This window comes from Kogia breviceps, chromosome 15 (assembly GCF_026419965.1).
Source record: "Kogia breviceps isolate mKogBre1 chromosome 15, mKogBre1 haplotype 1, whole genome shotgun sequence".
NCBI lineage: Eukaryota > Metazoa > Chordata > Mammalia > Artiodactyla > Physeteridae > Kogia > Kogia breviceps.
Genome location: NC_081324.1, coordinates 55,271,463 through 55,294,217, shown reverse-complemented (window position 1 = coordinate 55,294,217; position 22,755 = coordinate 55,271,463). Strand labels below are relative to the sequence as shown.

Below are 22,755 nucleotides of genomic sequence, written 5' to 3'. Positions count from 1 at the left end.
TGTGGCTTCTCCCGTTGCGGAGCACAGGCTCCGGATGCGCAGACTCAGCGGCCACGGCTCACAGGCGTAGCCTCTCTGCGGCATGTGAGATCTTCCTGGACCGGGGCACGAACCCGTGTCCCCTGCATCGGCAGGCAGACTCTCAACCACTGCGCCACCAGGGAAGCACTCTTTATTTTTTGAATTGAAGATGCTCCCTACTGCATCTCATCATGTCCCACTATGAGATGCTAACCGTGATCCTGTGTCGAAGGCATTGACTGCCAGGTTTGCCCATGGTGAGGGGTCCTGCCCTCCACAGGCACCGAGTGCACCCTGTTCCCCGCAAGCCTACCCTCATGGCTTTAGAATGATGGCCTCTTTCTCGATGCTGGTGGTCATGTCAGGTTCTGGTTCGGTCTCCTTTGTTTGTGCTGTAAATATAGTAAACGTTAACCTTCAAGTGTAAACGATTTAGGGCCCAGGATTATTCACGTGAGAGCAGGTGAAAGAATGTGTGACTCAGCGTGTGTTCATTGGGTGGCTGTCAGGAGTGCGACCCTAACGCCCTCTTCCATTCTCATGGATGATGAGAACCCACACAGGGAAAGAGGTTAGTTGACACCTTTAAAAATACAATGCAAGGGCTTCCCTGTTGGCGCAGTGGTTGAGAGTCCGCCTGCCGATGCAGGGGACACGGGTTTGTGCCCCGGTCTGGGAAGATCCCACATGCCACGGAGTGGCTGGGCCCGTGAGCCGTGGCCGCTGAGCCTGTGTGTCCGGAGCCTGTGCTCCGCAACGGGAGAGACCACAACAGTGAGAGGCCTGTGTACTGCAAAAAAAAAAAAAAAAAAAAAAAAACGCAATTCCAATCACGGTCTGTTTTATTAATTGCAAACCTTTGTTTTCTTGCAGAGTTGTAGATGAAGAATAACCAAGTTCTCCAATTTTTTTTTTTTAAACAAAAACAGGTGTCCACAAGAGAAGCCAACACCAGGGACCTGATGATATTTACCTGGATGACCTAAAGGCGCTAGAACCTGAGGTTGCAGCTCTCTATTTCCCCAAAAGGTACTGGATTTTATATTGAAGAGTGGGCAGCTCTGAAATATTCTCGATGTTTCTAGAGCAAAGCATTCTGTCTGAGAAAAAGGAGCAAGGGGGTGGTATCCTTTAGCTAAGTTGGATGATTGCTTCAGATTTTGGAAAATTCAGAAATTGTGCATGTGTTGTTTTGACTATAGTGATTTGAAATTAATAATTTACCTATTTATGAAAAAATTTTCAATACAGTAAGAAGGTAAGGTGCACTAGTGAAGCCTACATAAGGGCCTAACAGTGGACGTGACTTCAGTTTAGCACCTCCTGTTCATTAGCATTTGTTTCCTTTAGTATGTGTTTTAAAGGTAAAATATCTTTTGTCAGAGATGCTTTACAAAGGAGGCCTCCACTCTTCAGTGAGTCTCCGCTTGCAGTCCTGGGTCTGGTGGGGCCCCTTCAAGAGCCTGTGCACCCCTGGAGCTCAGCTCTCAGCACCTCCTGGCACCCCCTCCCCCTTCTCCTCCGTGACTCTCACCTTGAAAATAACACTGAGATGTCAGCAGAGATAGACTTGTGCTAGTTTCCCAATGTCACTTCCATTCTTGGGGAAATTCCATGATAATACTCTATCTATGATTATAAAAAACAATTTACTTTTCTCGTGAGAAGTATGGCTTCAATATACTGAGCCATAGTCACGCGTAATTAAACACTTTTAGGTAAATTATTGAAAAGCATGTCTTAAGTTTTTATTTAAAATAGAAAGATGGGATTGAGAAGAAGATACTTACATTTTTACAGATATTTTTGGAATATCCTTAAAACTCCTTCCTAGCTTTCTGCCCTACATTTGTCTCCAAGTATCCACTTCTTTTGAAGTAATAGCTGGGGTTTTAAGGTGACAGAACTGAAAACTGGTCCTTTTTTTTTTTTTTTTCCCCAATAAGAAAGTTAAAATATAAGCTGTCTTAAAATTATCTCTTTGTTTCCAGTCTCCCAGTCCTTAATCATTTATTTACACTGGGATTCCTAAGACAGATTTCTTAGTTTCCCTTTTACAGAACGGGGAAGCGTGACTACTGCAGTGGGGCCTCCCTGTGCTGTTATAACTTCACCGTCTGGGACTGTTGCCATTCACCAAGCAGGCCTCTTACCTCAGAAGCTGGTTGTTTCTTGAGACATTCATAAACATTTAGAGACAGTGAGATTATTGAAATGCTCGTAAGCATTTGTTTTATCTTCGTGACCATTGCTGTCTTGACTGAATAGCCAGTATTTGTAATTAGAGCTCAACTTTAACCTAAATCACATCAGTCTCATGGGTTTGGCGGCCTGTTGAGTCAGGTGGGTCCTCTATGTATTTAAGTGGTGGCGTCGGTGAGGGTCACACCAGCTGCTCTGACTGATAAAACTCAAGACCTTGGTGGCTTGACCACAGCAATTTATTTCTTGCTCACATGATGCTGTTCTCGTGCTGGTGTTTGGTGGGAGGCCTTGCACACAGGGGCTCAGGAACGCAAGCTCCTTCCATCCTGAGACTCCACCATGCCCTCCGGGGCCTCAGTGGGGAAAGGAGAGGATCACACAGGGCAGTTTATTCAGGGGCCCAGCTTGGGAAGGACACAGCACACACCTTCTGTCCACATGGACAGCTCAGTCATCTGATCAAGTGGCCACACGTGACTGCAGGGGGACCTAGCCGTGTGCCCAGGAGGTTGAAGACAAGGGTGTTTGTGTTTTACCCCGGGGTCGGCCTGCACTGGGACCCCAGCATAACAGCAGGTTTTGCTGCTTTAGGTGGCTTTGGCTTTTTCACCATTTCCAGTGAGGAACACATTCTGTTGATCCGATTGATCTCAATATTGTGATATGTGTGTACATTGCTCTTAGGAGAGAGAATTCCCAAAAACCTAAAGTTTTCTTCAAAGGCTCAAATACAAAACATGATCGTGTTTGAAACCGCTTTCTATTTATGACATATCTATACTCTGCTGCCACCTACTGCTCAAATTTCAAATTTTTTCCTAAAGATCATATAACTTCACTGGATAGCATACATTCATATACTGGCTTTTTTTTTTTTTTTTTTTTTTTGCGGTATGCGGGCCTCTCACTGTTGTGGCCTCTCCCGTTGCAGAGCACAGGCTCTGGACGCACAGGCTCAGCGGCCATGGCTCACGGGCTTAGTTGCTCCGCGGCATGTGGGATCTTCCCGGACCAGGGCACGAACCCGTGTCTCCTGCATCGGCAGGCGGATTCTCAACCACTGCGCCACCAGGGAAGCCCTATACTGGCTTTTAAAAAAAAAAAAAAAAAAAAAAGTAAAAGAATTTGAAAATTCCAGAACAGTATTTCAGTGTGACTTTGAAATAGGGCAGTAAACATTTATGACTAAGAGACTTACGGCACCATTTCCTTGTGTTTTTTTTTTTTCTCAAACTTATGCTCCATTACAGAAAGTTTCCTTTAGGATCAGCTTCTAAAACCTAGCTTCTGTGCCTTATTTAGAAAAGTGAAAATATTGAATATCCTCGACTTTGGTTCTGGCGCTCACTAGTTGTAAGAACAGCTTATTTCTAGTTTCTCAGTACATTTCTTTCTTGAGGTGTGTCTAGGCTCCTGAGAATTTTCACTTGGTTAATTTCTTCTATTTTGTGAAGTAACAGATGATTTAGAAAAAATTACTCTGTCATTTTCATCATACAGAGGTAAATAAATGCTTATAACTCTTTTACCCCTTTAAGTCAGAATGGCCATCTTTGAAAAGTTTTCATTATTGTGAATGACAGTAGTGATGTTTGTGGTATGTTCACTGTATTCAGTTAATTTCTCAGCAGTGCTATTAGGTTATTTTAGTGTCATCTATGATAGGATTCTCAACACTCCCTAAGGAAAGCTGTGGCCGATGGCAGGTCACTGCTCCTATTGAAAGTGCCGAGGGAGCCCTGTGGTTGGAAAGCTGGGAACGCGGGCAGTTGTGTGAAAGCCCGTGCTTTTCTCCTGCAGCGAGTCGGAGCCCGGATCCAGGCAGTGGCCCGAGTCCGACACGCTCTCTGGCTCCCAGTCCCCACAGTCTGTGGGCAGCGCGGCCGCCGACAGTGGCACCGAGTGCCTCTCGGACTCTGCCATGGACTTGCCCGACGTCACCCTGTCCCTCTGCGGGGGCCTCAGTGAAAACGGAGAGATTTCTAAAGGTAGGCCAGCAGCCACGCCTGCCCCCCTGAGAAAGCAGCCTCGAGCCGTTATGGGAATCCAGCTCGCGGGGTCTTGTGCAGGTAACCAGGGTCCCCCTTTGCTGTCGGACTCTTGGCCCTTCACTTAGGTACCTCGTGTTGGGGTGACTCCACAGGTAAGTGGGTGGGAGAGGACACGTGTCTGGGGCCGAGGTCTCTGGCGGCCCGCTTGCTGGGCGGCCGGGGTCATTGCAGCTCTGGCCACCTTCTCTTCTGTAAGGTTGTTGGAAGAATAGTTGTGGGACTGGGGCCTGGCTGCCCCGAGCCTGGGACAGGAGAGGAGGGCCTGGGGCTGCCAAAATTGATTATCTTCTGAGTAGATGGATGTTTCTGGCTAAAGGTAGAAGGGATTACTTTCTGTCTCATCTTGAGAGTTGGCGCAGGAGAGTAAAGTTGCTCAAGACAAGACAAGGGAACTGCGTAGCGGGGCCGGTTCAGATGACTCTGCTGTGGCTTGAGCAGCCGTGTGTACGTCTGTCCCAAGTTATTTGGCCTTTCTGGTTTTCCCTCCTTTTGTAAACTGAACTCTTCTTAATGTTTTCTCAGTTTGGCTAGTGGCCCTTGATTGACTTTCCTCTAAGGAAAGATTTTCTTTTTACAACTAACATCATCCTTCATCTTCTGCATGTGGTAGGCCAGGCACCCTGAGCCTCACGTCTGTGCTTCCCTGAATCTTCTTTTTCTTAGCATCACAGGGTGATCACTGTGCCTCTTTTCCACCTCTTAATTCTTTGTGTGTGTGTGTGTGTGTGTGTGTGTGTGGTACGCGGGCCTCTCACTGTTGTGGCCTCTCCCGTTGCGGAGCCCAGGCTCCGGACGCGCAGGCTCAGCAGCCATGGCTCACGGGCCCAGCCACTCCACAGCATGTGGGATCTTCCCGGACCGGGGCACGAACCCGCGTCCCCTGCATCGGCAGGCGGATTCTCAACCACTGCGCCACCAGGGAAGCCCTTAATTCTATTTGTTTAACTTTTTGCTAGAAATTAAGAGCGTGTTATTATGGCCAGTGGTTCCTTCTAGGGACAAAGTTAAGTAGGTCACATTTTAATTATAATCCTCCTAAGCCTTCACTTTAAAAAATATAGGCGGAGGAGGGGATATACAATTTATGTAAACTATAAAATTTATGCTTAAAAAGAATATTGTTCACTTAAGTAGAGTTTGTCAGTGGGGGAGGCAGAAATGGCAAGTAAAAGTAATAAATATACAGATTGCCAGGAGGAACAACCCCAGGGAGAATTGTCTCTGTTGGCCTGCATTAGAGCGCAGCGTTGCGATCAGCATACAGAAATTCATGCACAGTTCTCGTTTATTCTACAAGAGCTTGGGATTTATTTCTTGACGAGACCCTACGCCAAATTCTGGCGTGTGTTTGGTGTTTTTCCTCCAAGCCTTGTAAAATGTTTTGATTGTGTTTTCTAACGTAGCTTGTACTTGTGCACTTAACGCTGTAAGACCCCCACGAGTGTTCCCCAGTTATGCAGTCTCTCCTGCTTATAAGAACGAAGCTCACAGTTTTCCCTGGTTATGGAGTGGAGTGTGTGCACATCTGTGCCTTCGTATCTTCCTCCCTCTCGCCACATCTGTAATCTATTTTCCTAGGAGTCCTGGTTTATCCCTTTCTCCCATTTTTCTTTGTTTGGTTGGTTGGTTTTGGGTTTTGTTTTTTCCCATCTGCAGGAGGAGTGGTAGCAGAGGGGGAGTAGAAAAGAAGTGCTCTTTCTTGTCCTGGGAGAAAACAACCTCAAGTGTCTGACGTTTGCTTTTGATGCATATAGAAAAGTTAGTTGTTGGGTTTTTTGTTTGTTTCTTTTAAAGGACTTTTAAAATCTTATAGTCCCTTCAATGTAGGGAGTATTGTGATGATCTCATATGGGTATTTATTTATGTAATCTCTAACCAAATGGATAATTATTGTTTTACACTGCAGAGAAATTTATGGAGCATATCATTACTTACCATGAATTTGCAGAAAACCCTGGACTTATAGACAATCCCAACCTTGTAATACGGATATATAACCGGTAAATACTCTTGCTTTTGTAATTATTAAATACTCTTGCAGGTTTTTTTTCCCCAAGTGCTGTTTTTAACCATTACAGTCTTTCTCGCTATAAAATATGAGATTTCATATAAACGAGCTAATATGGGCAGTGAGTGACTTTGAAGTGAAGGTAAAGCCTCAGCTTTATTTTCAAATGAGGTGTTGAAATGCTAGTCTGTTTATATTGGGTGGGCCAAAAAGTGCCTTCGGTTTTTTAAGTAAAATGCACATTTTTCATTTTCACCAAGAACTTTATTGAACAACGTATTCACCCTCTCGTTCCACTACCTTCTGCCATTTTTCGGGCAACTTCATAATTCCATCTTCCCAAATCTTTTAATCTTTTTTGAGCAAAGAACTGTTCCAGGTGCCTTTTACAGTCTTCCCGGGAATTGAAATTTTCTTCCATTAAGAGAATTTTGTAAAGACCTAAATAAATGGAAATCCGAAGGTGCAGTGTCTGGTGAATATGGCAGATGAATCAGAACTTTCCAGCCAAGCTGTAACAGTTTTTGCCAGTCATCAAAGAAACATGCGGTCTTGGGTTATCCTGATGGAAGATTACGTGTTTTCTGTTGACTGATTCTGGTTATCCTGATGGAAGATTATGCGTTTTCTGTTGACTAATTCTGGTTGCTTTTCTTCAAGTGCCGCTTTCATTGGTCTAATTGGGAGAGGTACTTGTTGGAATTAATCATTTGGTTTTCCGGAAGGAGCTCATAATAGAGGACTCCCTTCCAACCCCACCACATACACATCGTCTTCTTTGGATGAAGACTGGCCTTTGGTGTGGTTGGTGGTGGTTCATTTCGCTTGCCCCACACTCTCTTCCGTTCCACATTGTTGTACAGTATCCACTTTTCATCGCCCAGCACAATTTGCTTTAAAAACAGAACGTTTTCATTACATTTCAGTAGAGAATCACATGCAGAAATATGGTCAAGAAGGTGTTTTTCCCTTAACTTATGTGGAACCCAAACATCAAAGCGATTCACATAACCAGGCTGGTGCAAACGATTTTCATACTCATGTTTTGAGTATGTCAGCTATCTCCCATGTGCTATAACGTTGATTGTTCTCAATTACGGTTTTGGTTTGATCGCTGTCAACTTCAGCTGGTCTACCCTGACTGTGGAGCATCATCCAGTGAAAATCTCCAGCACGAAACTTCACAAACCACTTTTGAAACCTTCAGTCAGTCACAGCACCTTCTCCATCCATACACTGCACAAATCTTTTTGTGCGTTTCAGTTGCATTTTTACCTTTCTTGAAATCATAAAGCATAATTTGCTGAAAATGTTGCTTTTTTCTTCCATCTTCAGTGTTAAAATGGCTACACAAAAACTCACCAGTTTTGATGTCTTTCTTTCTTTCTTTTAAATTTATTTATTTATTTTTGGTTGCATTGGGTCTTCGTTGCTGCGCGCGGGCTTTCTCTAGTTGTGGCGAGTGGGGGCTACTCTTCATTGTGGTGTGTGGGCTTCTCATTGTGGTGGCTTCTCTTGTTGCAGAGCACGGGCTCTAGGTGCGTGGGCTTCAGTAGTTGTGGTGCACAGTCTCCGTAGTTGTGGCGCACGGGCTCAGTAGTTGTGGCACATGGACTTAGTTGCTCTGCAGCATGTGGGATCTTCCTGGACCAGGGATCAAACCCGTGTCCCCTGCATTGGCAGGTGGCTGCTTAACCACTGCGCCACTAGGGAAGCCCCATAAGTCTTTTTTTTAATGTATGCTGTCACATGTCACAATACAATCTAACAAAATTGTTTCAAATGAAGTTAAAGACAACTGAGTGCTACTAGAGCCATCCTACGGAAAAAAACGAGCAAACGTTTTGGCCCACCCAGTACATTGTGCTGCTTCTCTGCTCAGAGAAGTTTGGCTTGAAGCAAAGATTACTTATGTGGCAAGCAACTGAGCTGATCATCTTTTTATTGAAGAGAATAAGGCATTTTATGTGGTATTTGTCCCTCCTGCCCTCTCCTCTCGTGTGACGGTCTTGCACGGTTTTACTCTCACAGTTACTACAACTGGGCGTTGGCGGCTCCCATGATCCTCAGCCTGCAGGTCTTCCAGAAGAGCTTACCTAAGGTGAGATCCTCCGCTATTTGTTGCCCCCTCAGAGGTATCTACAGCATGTAGTGCTTTGAAAAATCCAGATGTGCATATTTCTAAACTGGGTACTGTGCAGTGTTATTTAATATTCTAAAATTAATATTATCACTCAGATTATCTCATACCCCAGAGTGTAGGAAATTAGCTGGGCCGCCATATCTTTGCCATTTTTACTAGATATTTATACCGGTTTTTGATGGTATATGAAGGTTGAGAGATTTTACTAATTGTTAGTTAAATATAGAATAAATGAAAACATTTCTTCCCATTAATATGGAAAGAAGCAGCAAGAAGAGGGTGATGTGGCCACCAGAAGTGTGGCATTGGTGTGGTTCATTCAGCTCGTGGTTTAAAAGCCTGTTATGGGGCTTCCTTGGTGGCACTGTGGTTGAGAATCCACCTACCGATGCAGGGGACACGGGTTCGTGCCCCCGGTCCGGGAAGATCCCACATGCCGCGGAGCGGCTGGGCCCGTGAGGCATGGCCGCTGAGCCTGCGTGTCCGCAGCCTGTGCTCCGCAACGGGAGAGGCCACAAAAGTGAGAGGCCCACGTACCGCAAAAAAAAAAAAAAAAAAAAAAAAAAAAAGTCTGTTATGTAGAACATGAAGCTTTGCTTTGAATCTGTCCACCAAGACGACATCATCAGCCTAGCTGGTCCTCATAACTCATGAGAACCACATTTCCCAACGGTAGAGAAATGAGAGCAGGCTGCCTGCCAGCCCCTAAGAGGGCTGCTCCTATGTAGCCAGACCACCCAATCTCATTCCACAGAACTGCCACAGAAGAGGACACTGTCCATCTTTCAGAGGAGTCTGGGAGGTGTGGAAAGCGTTGCTCACCATCCTATACGTTAATGGTTGAAAGGAGTCAAGTGCCTTGTGACTGACAGATGGCTACACTCACCTGTGTTGATTGTTTTCAGGCCACAGTTGAGTCCTGGGTCAAAGATAAGATGCCAAAGAAATCTGGTCGCTGGTGGTTTTGGCGTAAGAGAGAGAGCATAACCAAACAGGTAACTGAGCTGGAGGTAATCCTTTCCATGAGCTGAAAAGAAGTGAGTCTCTAGTTTATTCAAAAAAAACCCTTTTTGCCAAGCACAAGTCAAGTTGGGCCACGTAATACTCTTTTAATATTAGTAGTCACCATGTTTGAACAGTTTCGTGTGCAAGTCTGATGCTAGGTGCTTCACATGCATTATCTCTCACCTTTACCACAGCCCAACAGTATAGGTGTTTGGATTCCTGTTTTACAGGTGAGGAAACTGGAGCACGAGGAGGTGATGTAGCTTGACCGAGGGCACATAACTGGTGAGGGCTGGAGCTGGGGTGTGACCTTAAGTCTACCCCCAGAGCTTATGCCATTTCCACCGCGCTGCGTCACTGGATGGAAGCCAGAGCTTGCCACCTTTCCCCACTGGAGGGAGGGGCATCAGCCCCCTCTGCTCTGCAGGTCCAGCATCCTGCTGTGGACCTGGTTGTATTACACTGTGTGACTGAGCTGGTGTTCTCAGCAATTCCTGCCCCTGACTTTGTGGTGGCAGCTTTTTGCACAAACAACATATGACTTCTGTCTCAAGTTTCTGTCCTTTTGGCTCAAACTAGAGGAAGTTTGTTTCGTAAGCGTTTTTTTTTTTTAAACATCTTTATTTGAGTATAACTGTTTTACAATAGTGTGTTAGTTTCTCCTTTACAACAAAGTGAATCAGTTATACATATACATATCTTCCCATATCTCTTCCCTCTTGCATCACCCTCCCTCCCACCCTCCCTATCCCACCCCTCTAGGTGGTCTCAAAGCACAGAGGTGAACTCCCTGTGCTATGCGGCAGCTTCCCACTAGCTATCTAATTTACTTTTGGTAGTGTGTATATGTCCCTGCCACTCTCTCACATCGTCACAGCTTACCCTTCCCCCTCCCCATATCCTCAAGTTCATGCTCTAGTAGGTCTGTGTTTTATTCCAGTCCTACCACTAATCTCTTCATGACATTTTTTTTTCTTAGATTCCATATATATGTGTTAGCATACAGTATTTGTTTTTCTCCTTCTGACTTACTTCACTCTGTATGACAGACTCCAGGTCTATCCACCTCATTACAAATAACTCAGTTTCATTTCTTTTTATGGCTGAGTAATATTCCATTGTATATATGTACCACATCTTCTTTATCCATTCATCTGTTGATGGACACTTAGGTTGCTTCCATGTCCTGGCTATCGTAAATAGAGCTGCAATAAACATTTTGGTACATGACTCTTTTTGAATTATGGTTTTCTCAGGGTATATGCCTAGTAGTGGGATTGCGGGGTCATATATGGTAGTTCTATTTGTAGTTTTTTAAGGAATCTCCATAGTGGCTATATCAATTGACATTCCCACCAGCAGTGCAAGAGGGTTCCCTTTTCTCCACACCCTCTCCAGCATTTATTGTTTCTAGAGTTTTTGATGATGGCCAATCTGACCAGTGTGAGGTGATATCTCATTGTAGTTTTGATTTGCATTTCTCTAATGATTAATGATGTTGAGCATTCTTTCATGTGTTTGTTGGCAATCTGTATATCTTCTTTGGAGAAATGTCTATTTAGTTCTTCTGCCCATTTTTGGATTGGGTTGTTTGTTTTTTTGTTATTGAGCTGCATGAGTTGCTTATAAATTTTGGAGATTAATCCTTTGTCAGTTGCTTCATTTGCAAATATTTTCTCCCATTTTGAGGGTTGTCTTTTGGTCTTGTTTATGGTTTCCTTTGCTGTGCAAAAGCTTTTAAGTTTCATTAGATCCCATTTGTTTATTTTTGTTTTTATTTCCATTTCTCTAGGAGATGGGTCAAAAAGGATCTTGCTGTGGTTTATGTCATAGAGTGTCCTGCCTATGTTTTCCTCTAAGAGTTTGATAGTGTCTGGCCTTACATTTAGGTCTTTAATCCATTTTGAGTTTATTTTTGTGTGTGGTGTTAGGGAGTGTTCTAATTTCATACTTCTACGGGTAGCTGTCCAGTTTTCCCAGCACCACTTATTGAAGAGGCTGTCTTTTCTCCACTGTATATCCTTCCCTCCTTTATCAAAGGTAAGGTGACCATATGTGTGTGGGTGTATCTCTGGGCTTTCTATCCTGTTCCATTGATCTATTTTTCTGTTTTTGTGCCAGTACCATACTAAGTTGCGGATTCAGAAAGCGGTTTTGCTCGTTCCTGGAGAGAGCTACTGATGAATTTTTGCTTGTCCGTAGGGGGAGAACTGCACGTTGTCATTGTTATCTTGCCGTTCCAGCTGCCAGAGGCCAAGGAAGGGAAGTCAGAGGTGCCCCCGCCCATGGACCAGCCATCGAGCGCGAAGGAGACGGCCAGTGGCAGGTGGGGGCCCCCGGTCTCTCCAGGCTCCCCCGCCTCGGCCCTTGCATTCAAGCTGATGTTGGCCGTTTTAATTCTTAGTCAGAAATGTCTTTGTCCTGAGGACGTGCATGACTGTCAGTGGCTTCCTTCTGCTGCTCAGTTAGCAGATGGTAACTTCCGCTTTGCTTTAAAAAGTATCATCAGCTTCAGGACTTCCCCGGCGGTCCAGTGTTAGGACTCAGCACTCTCACTGCTGGGGCCGTGGACTCGGATGCCCTGAAATGCAGGCCTTTGGGAAGCAGATCTTGTGGAATTGTGAGATGTGCTGTCCCTGGTTCCCTGCTCCCTGGCTGTCAGGCACAGCAGGGGAGACGTAACAAGATCTGAGTTGGGCGTGGGTCCCTTTCATTTCTTGGAAGGAGTAGAACCGCCTTGGACATGTGGATTGGCTGCCCCGAGGGGAGGTGCCACGACATACCCCATTCTTGTTTCTGCCACCCTGTTTCTTCCTCCATCAGGTTCTTTTCTCTTCCCGTTCTCTAAACACTTGGGTTTATCTATCTTCTTGCTCTTTACCCTCTTCTTTTGAAAGAACTATATAAAATCTTGTTAGTTTCTTAAATCACTAAGAAAGATTCTAAAGATTTGTATCTTTAGAAACATACATATCCTTTTCAATAAGAATCAGCGGACCTAGTAGCATTCACTGGTTGTAGCAGAAAATGGCCAGTCACAGTGGGCGAGTAACCGCTGGTCAGTTGTAGAGGGAGGAGGAATACGCAGGTGTGGACCCTGGGTCTGGGGAACGGCTCCTCTTAGAATGGATTTGGGATCTCTTTCTCTTCTTGATCCTAAATGAAAAGCTGTCGTCTGTAAAACGTCCTGCTGCCTCTTCAGTAACGGGGTTGTGTTGAACAGGCGGGCTGAGGAAGACTCATCAAGTGACGAGGGGTCCCAGGAGCTGGAAGAATCCATCCAAGTGGACCCCATTCCTACGGAGCCGCTGAGCTACAGCAGCACCACCTCCTATAAGAAGTCTCTTCGTCTGTCCTCAGACCAGATTGTGAGTTGCATGTGGTCTGGGTGGATCCAAGTCACATGAGCTCAGTAACTGTTTAACTTGACGGGTCTCCTCTCCTGTCCACCTGGCCCCAAGCCTTACACACGCGGCACAGTGTGTGGTTGTGGAAACGCTCACCTACGTCCGGGAGAGCAGCGTCCCTCACACCGGGACCACCTGAGGACATGCAGCACACTTCCTCCTCCTCCACCCCCGGGCCTCCCACCTCCATGTCTGGGAGTAAACCAGGGCATCTGTGTTCTCAGCCTGTTTCCAGGATGAATCTTATACATTTGACCCGGCACTGGGCCACACACTGTCTTTTAGAAGCCACAACCATAGGGAAATGACATTTTCTTACTTAGATGCAGTTTCCCCCTTCCTGTTTATTTCCCACTCCCTGACTTCCACCCATTTTCAATATGAAATTGTCCTGTTGTGCTCCAGGGCAGTCCTGGGTACGTAGGAAAAGGTTGGCGGGGGGCGGGGTGGATTGCGATCAGAAAAGTGCCTGGCACCTAACACATGGTTCAGGCAGTGGCTCGTGTGAGCCACGGGCACAGCCCTGGGCCATCCTTCTTGAGCTGGGGTCCCAAAACGCTGCTGCTGGTTTGGGGAATGTTCAGATTCTGTTCCAAAACTCTTTTCTGCTGATTTTCTTTGCTTTTTTTTTTTTTTTAACAGTTACTATGTCTTGTGTATTTCCGTCCATTCTTTCTGTGTTCACACACATTTATATATTTAAGAGGCTGGGATCCTTTTTCACATAACATTGTGTCATAAGCAATTTCTCTGACCACGTATTCCTGGAAAGTATGACTTAATTGTTGCATGTAATTCCATCAAAGTGATGTGCCATTAATTTTCAAAACTCTCTGATTTTGTTTATTCTTATACTTTTTATAAAAGGCAAAACTGAAGCTCCAAGACGGCCCAAATGACGTCGTGTTTAGCATTACAACCCAGTATCAAGGCACCTGCCGCTGTGCGGGGACCATTTACCTGTGGGACTGGAATGACAAGGTCATCATTTCTGACATCGACGGGACGATAACCAAGTAAGCAGGAGCCTTGGGGTGACAGGGAAGGGCGCCCAGCTCAGTGTGTGGTGGACAGGGTGAGTCCCTCACCTGGGCAACGAGCCACCATCAGGAGTGTTTTTTGTTTGTTTGTTTTGCGGTACGCGGGCCTCTCAACTGCTGTGGCCTCTCCCGTTGCGGAGCACAGGCTCCGGACGCGCAGGCTCAGCGGCCATGGCTCGCGGGCCCAGCTGCTCCGCGGCATGTGGGATCTTCCCGGACCGGGGCACGAACCCGTGTACCCTGCATCGGCAGGCGGACTCTCAACCACTGCGCCACCAGGGAAGCCCAGGAGAGTTTTTAAACTGTACACACTGAGACGTCCTGAGTGCGGTCCCCACAGAGTCATCTTATGGAGGGAGGAAATAGGTGGGACCGTACAGACGTAACGTCAAAAATAACTCTTGGGGAATTCCCTGGAGGCCCAGTGGTTACGAGTACGGTGGCCCAGGTTCTGTCCCTGGTGGGGGAGCTGAGATCCCGCAAGCCATGCAGAGCAGCCAAAAAATAATAATAATAATGATAATTTCGGGGAGGATTTAGTCTTTTGGTCTCCAAATTCTGTATGAGGGGGAAGAAGAAGCTGTTGAGATTAGGGAGGAGAAAAACATGATGTGTGGTGGTCAATTCCCACATGTCTGATCACTCTTCTGGAAGCTTGTGGGGTCCTTGTCTCCTGTGCACAGGCCAAGGAAACCGCCTTTAGGGATTGTCCCTCCACCCCTCCCCCATCCGGCAGCTGCTGGCAGCTGGTATTTAACTAAATAGGTAAACACTTGGCTTTATATGCTTGATTCCTGATACCTTTTTCTGTTTCTGCCCTCTTAGGTCTGATGCTTTAGGACAGATCCTTCCACAGCTGGGTAAAGACTGGACTCATCAGGGTATCGCAAAGCTCTACCATTCCATCAATGAGTAGGTATCCCGACCCACGTGTCTGGTGAGCTAGAATTTTGCTTGAACTATAGAAAAAGAGTGTCCATCATCAGCCAGTCCACAGAAATCTTGTTCATGATCCAGCTATTCCCGCTCTCCTTTCCCACCCCTTCCTAGAGCCACACGCAGGGGAAACTGTGAGCCACCATCTGGGGGATAGGAGCTCTGTGCCTGGCATGGTATGCGTTGTTACGCATGTTAACCTTGTCATCTTGTTTTCACAGGGCTGTGGGTTGTAGGCACTACCTGTGTCTATAATCATAGCTGTACTTGGGGGTTTTAGCTGTAATTTAACAAGAGAGCCAATTTTCAGTTTTGGTTTTTTGAGTATTTTTAATTGTATTTCTTTAAGTAGGTAATACATGCATGCATGGGGTAATCAATTTACCATGGGGTCCTCTCTGTCAGGGTACTTTTTTTGTGAGAAAATAGTGCTGTGGCCTTTGTGGGATCCCAATACCTATGAGTTAAGTTGATCTGCGGAATTACAGTGTCTTAAGCACAAGTTGAAAATGTCATAATATGAAAATTATGAGTATGTCAGTTACCCAGGTAAAGTTTTGCTTCTTGTTTTTTAGAATGACTTGCATTCTGGAAATTGCCTATATAAGTAAAATCCTTTGTATCTTTCATCTATAGCAGATTGTTTAAAGATAACCTCAGATTTTTGTCTGTTTTGTAATTTGGCTTCCATGGACCAGATGCTGAAGCTATATCATTACTTGTAAATTTAGTGTAATCCCTAGTTGCATGTACTTCCATTTTCCCCCCATGGTGTTTTTGATGGAATGGTGAGATCTTTATAATCCTAACAATTTTTCTATTAAATTTAAGAATTTGATTTTCATAGTAAACGAGAGGAACTTTATTTGGACCTTTAAAAAGAAAAACGCACTTTTTCCCCCTTTAGCCAAAGCACACAGGCTAAACAGGACGCGTTCTCTTTCAGGAATGGCTACAAGTTCCTATACTGCTCCGCCCGCGCCATTGGCATGGCCGACATGACCCGCGGCTACCTGCACTGGGTCAACGACAAGGGCACGATCCTGCCCCGCGGCCCCCTGATGCTGTCCCCCAGCAGCCTGTTCTCCGCTTTCCACAGGTGCCTCTGTGTGCGTGTGCGTGTGCGTGTGCGTGCACCTGCGCGCACACGGGGGCCTGACGAGACTGGATCTGTTGCAGAGCTTCTGCATCTCAGTTCTGTATTGTTCTAACTCACACATAGCTCACCTGGTCTGTGTCAGACACGGTTGAGAAGTCAGGTTGGCAAAGAAGGAGAAAGATACCGCTTATGAAGGATTTAAAAAATGGGTGGTTGTGAGCACTCTAAAATCTTTTTAGGACCACATACGAAGAAAAACTACCATTTTGGATTTGGTGATTATATTTGTATTTTCTTCTTCTAGGGAAGTAATAGAAAAGAAACCAGAGAAGTTCAAAATTGAGTGTCTAAATGATATCAAGAATCTCTTTGCCCCGTCTAAGCAGCCCTTCTATGCGGCCTTTGGAAACCGTCCAAATGTAAGTGTGTCTTCTGGGCTACACGTTCGGATGTGGTGTGTGAAACTCAGAGGAGTGTACTTTTAGGGTATAGCCCTGTGTTAATTCTCAGACCAGTTGTATAGGCACACTGAGTGTCTGTTCTGCTGAGTAGGCTTTCACTTTATCTTGTAAATTTTCTCCAGCAGTTGGGAAGGGCCTGTCGGTGGCGATGTGCCCCAGAATGTAGGTGTGTGACAAAGGGCATGCCCTCTGTCTCTGTGGCTTCAATTCCATTTCCTCACTCAGTTCCAACTCATGTTCTGAGTGATTCTAAGCCGAGTCTTGGATTCGCCCCAGAACCAGGTCTCGAGGGCCCCCCTTGATTACCGCTTCCCCTCTCCTGCTCTGGGGCCCCTGGCGTCCGTGGCACCCAAGTTTTCTGGCTTCCCGAGCGCCCTCTGCGGTGGCTCCGCTCTTTAGTTTGTGTTTGTCTAAAGCTCGGCTCCAGTGGCAAAGCTGCGCCGCACCAGCTCCACGTGATTTCCATACACAGTCTCCTGTCGAGGTGATTTTCTGGCTCACAGGAACCGCAGGATCATCTCCTCATTTCTTCTCTCTGTAATCACCCTGCCCCTTCTTTTCTGCTGCAGGATGTCTACGCTTACACACAAGTTGGAGTTCCAGACTGCAGAATCTTCACCGTGAACCCCAAGGGTGAGCTGATACAAGAAAGGACCAAAGGAAACAAGTCATCGTAAGTGCGTTCCCGCTTCTCGGCCTGGAGCCCTGCAGCCAGGGGCCAAGAATCAGAACTGCACGTGCCTTTGGAGGCTTTCCCCTCTGCCAGGGTATCTTCTCCTATGCCGTAGCTATTGGGGGGGTTGCTGAGGGGCCTAGACTTTGAAGAGGGCGGCGATGCCCTGAGAAGGAGGCCTGTCTGGGATCCTTGCCATCTGCGGAATCTGAGTGACTGGCTGCACAACCGACAGTCTGTGCGCTCAGGTCAACTGACGACTAACAGTTGCTGTGTTTCCTCCCTGCTGCCTTCCGCCAGGTACCACAGGCTGAGCGAGCTGGTGGAGCACGTATTCCCGCTTCTGAGCAAGGAGCAGAGCTCTGCCTTTCCGTGCCCGGAGTTCAGCTCCTTCTGCCACTGGCGAGACCCGCTCCCTCAGGTGGACCTGGATGACCTGGCCTGAGGCGCGCCTCCAGCCGACGCCCCTGTCACCCGCCTCGCAGCTGGGGCAGGTGACCGGCCCTTCCGGTGGACAGAGGACGTGGGGTCCCCTCCCGGCCTCAGGTGTGGGACAAGACGTGCCGACAGCCGGGCACCAGCAGGGACGGGAAAGCTGCTGGGGCTGGAACCGCCTCCCCGCTTCCCCCTCCCAGGCCCCGAGGGGCTGCTGCTGGGCACTACGGAGGGGAGCTCGGGCCTCAGGCCAGAGGCCTGGGCTCCTGTCGCTGGCCGGTCCTCCCCCACGCTCTGGGTTGTGTGCTGGGTGCTCCTTTAATTGCTTGATTTAAAAAGAAGAAAAAAGAAGCTAAGAGGGGACCAAAACGTTGCACAAAGTAAAGTGTTCTAATTTCCACTGGGCAGTTGAGAGTGTTTCTCTCTAAAAAGGAGGGCTTTCTTCAGGGGATCAGGGTCCAGTTGGTGATGTTGGTCCAAATCACCTGTGCACATTTCTTCTGTGGGCTCCTCCCTCCCTGCTCCACGGAAACGGGACGCTTGCTCGGGCCCCCAGGATGACAAACGTGGGCTTCGGAGGAACATAAGGTCCTTATATCATTGCCTTCTCACCTGTGACTATTCCACGGTGGGGACCTGAACTGAGGTGTCGTGTCTCGGACCGGCAGGAAGGAGCAGGTCTTGCAGGATGTATGTGATGCCCGTAAGAGCCGTCCTAGCAGCCGAAGTTGGTAAAACAGCAAGGAACAGCTCTGTTCTCAGGGAGGCCTTGGAAATGCAGATGGGCACTTGTGACGGGTCCTGGGAAGGGTCCTTTCTCCGTCCCCCAGCCTGGTTGTGACGAGCTCTTGTCGGACCCGAGCAGGCCGCCCCAGGGAAGGGGGGTTCTGTCCACAAGCCTCTGCAGAGCTGTGAGCACGAGCCTGCAGAGGTGAGGCTGGGTGTGGATGGTCCGACCTTGGTGTTAAAATCGAGAGAACTGTTAGCCAGGAGCTCTCCTGGGACCAGCAGGGCCCACACAGCCCTTCGTTGGGTGAGAGAGCAGTGGGCAGGTTCCAGAGCGGAGGGCGGGTGGCCGATGGGAACACTGCAGAGCAGTGCAGGCACGGCCCCCGGCCCCCACGGTTTCCTATTCCACCTGTGCTTTCCTTGTGCTGGTCTGGCAGGGGGCACTCCTCCTTGTAGTTTGCTCTACCGAAATAATAACTGATCTAGAGCTGGAGAAGTGGGGGCAGTTATTTTCCAGATTGGAGAGTTGAAAGTCCCTGACTCGGTTGAGCCGTGTTTCCCAGTGCTGTTGGGTGCAGGGACGATGGCATGGTCCCCGGAACGCAGCTCTCAGTGGCAGAGGCTGGTGGAGCCACACACGCTTCCTCCGGTGCAAACCGTCCCACCGTAAATAGCTCAAGAACTCATCATTTAAAGAATTTATTTATGTACAGTAGGTCAGGGAAAGTAGGTTGTGTTTGTATGAAGTTCTGCCCAGTTAGTGAAATCAATTCCTCGTACGGTGGCCCTGCAGTTACTTCATCTCATAGATGCCATCGGCCTGTTGCCCCACGTTTGCTTTAGGCAGTTACCCTGAGCTTCGTAGGGCTTTGCTATGTGTGGTACAGAAATCTTGATAACACACCTTCTGTTGTCCTTTGTTGGCTGTCCTTTAAAGAGTTTCTGACTAGACACTTTCTTTTTCTCGATAAGCTCTTCTCTCTGGACACGGGCATCTTAGAGGGTCAAACCTGGGAACCCAGGTCTCCCAGCCCTGCACTGAGGGGGGCTGACCCCTCTGCCCGGGGGCCATCAGCACTAGACTTTGTCATTTTGTCACCGCAGATTGATCCAGTGGGTACATATGCTAATTAACCTGAGTCTTTTTCCTTATTTAAAGGAGTCCCTCTTGCTCAAAGTAGATGATTACTATTACTATAGTGTTAAGAAAGTATTAAGTTTGTGCTGAAAATCCATTGCCATTTGGTACAAATGACATTTGTTCTTTCTGTGAAAGATGCCCTCGAGTGTGTTTGTACACAGACCCTTCTCATGGGAGCTAATGAAGGAGCAGCAGCCTCTCGCTGCTTTCGGGGACGGGCGACATGACGGCGGTGGGGGGGGTGCCGAGGTGGACTGGGCTCTTCTAATCACTCTGTCCGCTGCTCCGCTGTTGAAATGGCCGTGGCCCCTTTCCCTCTTTCCAGTCCAACCAGACTTGAATATCTATCTGCCTTGGTGTCCGCGTGCTGAAGCTTGTATGGCTGTAGTGTTGACGTCTGTATCTCTGCAGGGCTTACGAAGTGCACGCGTGGGCCCAGAGCATGCAGACTTGGCCCACGTGTCAGTATCATGTTTGCTGTGCTTTAAAACATCTGCATAGTTTTCAACTGGAAAGAAAAAACTTACTAGTGTAATGTCATGAAATGAAAGCTGTTGACAATCTAGGAACAAGAGCCAGCTAAGCAGCCGGAAAGTACTCGTGCCTTTGGCTGCACATGGCCCTTCTGGAGTGTGTCCTTGAAGCTGCAGGCAAGACCTGAAGAAATGGGCAGAGAGTGAACTCTCATGTTTCGCAAGTTGGTGAAAACAGACTCTCCCAGGGAATTTTATCATCTTTTCAAGTATCACCATAGTTACTCTGGGAAGCCTTGTTTTAGAGAATGCTGGGTTTAATGAAACTGGTTAAAGACTGAGTTTTTGTTTAAAGTAAGTGCTCTTTCCAGGTGAAAACAACTTTTTTGGTTTGTTTTAAAGGTAAGGGAAGGGAAAACTTCACTCTTAATTTAATCATTACATTCAGTCTGTGATGACATTTGATTATTAGGCACAGCAGTGCCACTAACAAGTTTTTTAAGTTGTCAGAAATTAATTGTAAACATCAGTTCAGTACTTAGTTTATGGCGAAGACAACTGTCTTAAGATAAATGGCTCATATTTTGGTGCAGTGTTTGATGTTCAAAACAAAATGTTACAACAATAAACAAACGTAAACTGAATGCATCTGACTGTCTCCTTCAGAGGACATTAAATCCTCTTCTCTAAACTCTTGCCAGAAATGGATAATTTCCATAAATTAGCATTTTGATCTTTGCTGACACTTATATTTGTGTATAGAAAGGACTTCTTTTTTGGTGCTTGTTTTTATAAAACCTGACTCCAGAGTGAGGCTACACCCACAGGAACTAACCTCTCTTGCTTTGTAGGTTCTGCCAGGCAGTGATCCATTCATACATATGTGATTTCTAGGGGAGTCTCCCTGGCACCCTCCAGGCTGCTTCCCCCGCCCCTCAGCCCTTCAGGGGTCCCCTGAGCGCCTTGCATTAAACCCTTCCTCTGGGTGAATACTACTTAGCCGTCCTGATGTTTTCATCAGCTGTTAGGAGAGTCAAAGTGATCTTGGATCAAAAACCACGTCCCCCGTGTTATGTTATTTGAGCATCTTTATCCCCCAGACGGCTAAGCACATACTGAGCCTGCCGGCTCTCACTGGCCGCTCGAGAGTGCGCCTCCGCCTCCACGTGAGGAAGCTGCCGCTTTCTGCGAAGCAACAGAGTGGGCTGGGCGAGGGGTGGTGGGGGGTGGGGAGGGAGCCGCGGCTCTGTGGGGTGTGCTCCGCGAGAGAGGGAAGAGCTCAGACAGGGAGGTTCACGATCAGGAACCGGCTGCCAGCGCTTGGGCAGGAGCGCCGAGAGCCGGCTCCACCGTGGCCCGCCGCGCTGCCAGACTGCGCTGTCCTTCCCCGTTGATGGGATGGGACAGGGACAGCACGCGCGGGTGTTCAGGAAGTGGGTGTGGATGCATGGAAAGCCACGTTTCACATGCCTCTGATCACAAATCCGTCTTTCGAACTGCAGATTGTGAGAAATAAGATAATAGGGTCACTGAGAAAGGTTAATGCACTAACACGGGAATGATGTAAAACGAAGTTTGCACTGATTTGTGGTCTTCACCGCTGGTCGTCTTTCGTTGTTTTTCACCATTTCAGCGTGAGGCCATTTGCTGATGTTAGATGTGGGGGCAGAACATCCCGGTACTGTCTCTGCTTCTCTCGGGGGGCGCCCTGACCTTCTCAACAACCCCTTGTTTCAGAAGTTGTAGCCTTGTGCCTGATCAGAGTCCAGGGGCCTGGTCCACACGTCTCACTCCCAGGCTCACAGCGCTGGGCCGCTGATGTCTTGAGGAGCTGCTCTGAGCCTCCCAGCCTGAGCTCAGCCCAGCTCGCTTCTCTCTGTGCAAGAGGACAGCCTTTCCCTTCTACAGACGCTGACTCCTGTGAACCACGGTCTAGCTTTCATCCCATTGAAGTCAACGCAGGACCTGCTGCAGTCGTGGATAGAGAGCGGAACTTCTCCGTTGTCAATAAATGAGTCAGGATGCACCGGCAGATGGGGTGTTTCAGTTGCTGCTCTAAGCACCGTCTGTGGAGTGGAGGAAAGTAATTCTCTACCTTCTGTCTGCTCCCTGCCTTTCTGGCTATTGAGCATTTGTCCCCTTTGGCACCAGGTAAGGTCTTTAAAGGGGGTGTGAGGTGGAGAGAGCAGAAGCATGTGCCCACTGGGTTTTCCTGAAAATGCTCCACTGCAGTGGGGTTTTTCCCATGAGTCATTTCTTGGAAGCCACTGCTAGCCAATTCTCCAGCTGTAGAAATGGGGCAAGCGTGCTGGCCCACCCCCATGCCCCGGACAGAGAGGCCCCGCCTTCCGTTCTTGGCCCCTTCACCCTAGCTGGTGGAGGGGGTGAGGGAGAAGGCTGGCCTCTCTGTCCACTGGCTGCCCTGGACTCTCATTTGCAAGCAGTCCTGGAAAAAGCATTCTTACAAGATACGAGTACCTTGGTGGCTTGATGTCGGCCAAGGAAACTGGTTTCTATTGTCCACATCTTTTCCCTGGGGCTCTGGGGGGACTTTCCTCCCCACAGTGGCACGTGGTTGGCCAACAGGTCTCACCAACCTGATTAGCAAAGACCACGCGGAGCTAAGGGTTTGGTGTGGCTGCCGGTACAGGAGTGAGGGGCCTGGGCTTCCCGGGAACAGAGCGTGCTCTCCACAGGAGGAGTCCTGCTTTCCTCAGATGACCTCGGTGTTCAGTGTGGTCGGTTTTGTGTTGGGCCTCTTGTTGCCTGGGAGCTCGGGAGTCCTTATAGCTGCATCTGCTGTGAGCTGGGCAGCTGCGGGTTCAATGTGAATGTTCAGCACCCCCTGGAGAAGCCCCCTTTTCAGCTGTGGGGCTCACATGGGGACTCTGACCTCCAAGCACATCTAGTCTGTCTGTCTTTACAAGC

The 22,755-nt window shown here is 47.7% G+C and overlaps 1 protein-coding gene across 3 annotated transcripts in view; it reads left to right on the top strand.

Annotated features, from left to right (window-relative positions):
* The window catches only part of LPIN2 (lipin 2), an 81,693-nt gene extending 63,809 nt beyond the window's left edge, over positions 1-17,884 (top strand). For all 3 annotated transcript variants that reach the window (XM_067015757.1, XM_067015755.1, XM_067015756.1), the window contains 13 exons: positions 951-1,050; positions 4,027-4,214; positions 6,184-6,277; positions 8,317-8,386; positions 9,334-9,423; positions 11,677-11,759; positions 12,657-12,801; positions 13,708-13,856; positions 14,706-14,792; positions 15,763-15,915; positions 16,220-16,334; positions 16,946-17,049; positions 17,350-17,884. In XM_067015757.1, the coding sequence (XP_066871858.1) occupies positions 951-1,050; positions 4,027-4,214; positions 6,184-6,277; positions 8,317-8,386; positions 9,334-9,423; positions 11,677-11,759; positions 12,657-12,801; positions 13,708-13,856; positions 14,706-14,792; positions 15,763-15,915; positions 16,220-16,334; positions 16,946-17,049; positions 17,350-17,494 (1,523 nt within the window). In that variant the 3' untranslated portion in view covers positions 17,495-17,884. The remainder of the gene's footprint in view (positions 1-950; positions 1,051-4,026; positions 4,215-6,183; positions 6,278-8,316; positions 8,387-9,333; positions 9,424-11,676; positions 11,760-12,656; positions 12,802-13,707; positions 13,857-14,705; positions 14,793-15,762; positions 15,916-16,219; positions 16,335-16,945; positions 17,050-17,349) is intronic.
* The last annotated feature ends 4,871 nt before the right edge of the window (positions 17,885-22,755 follow it).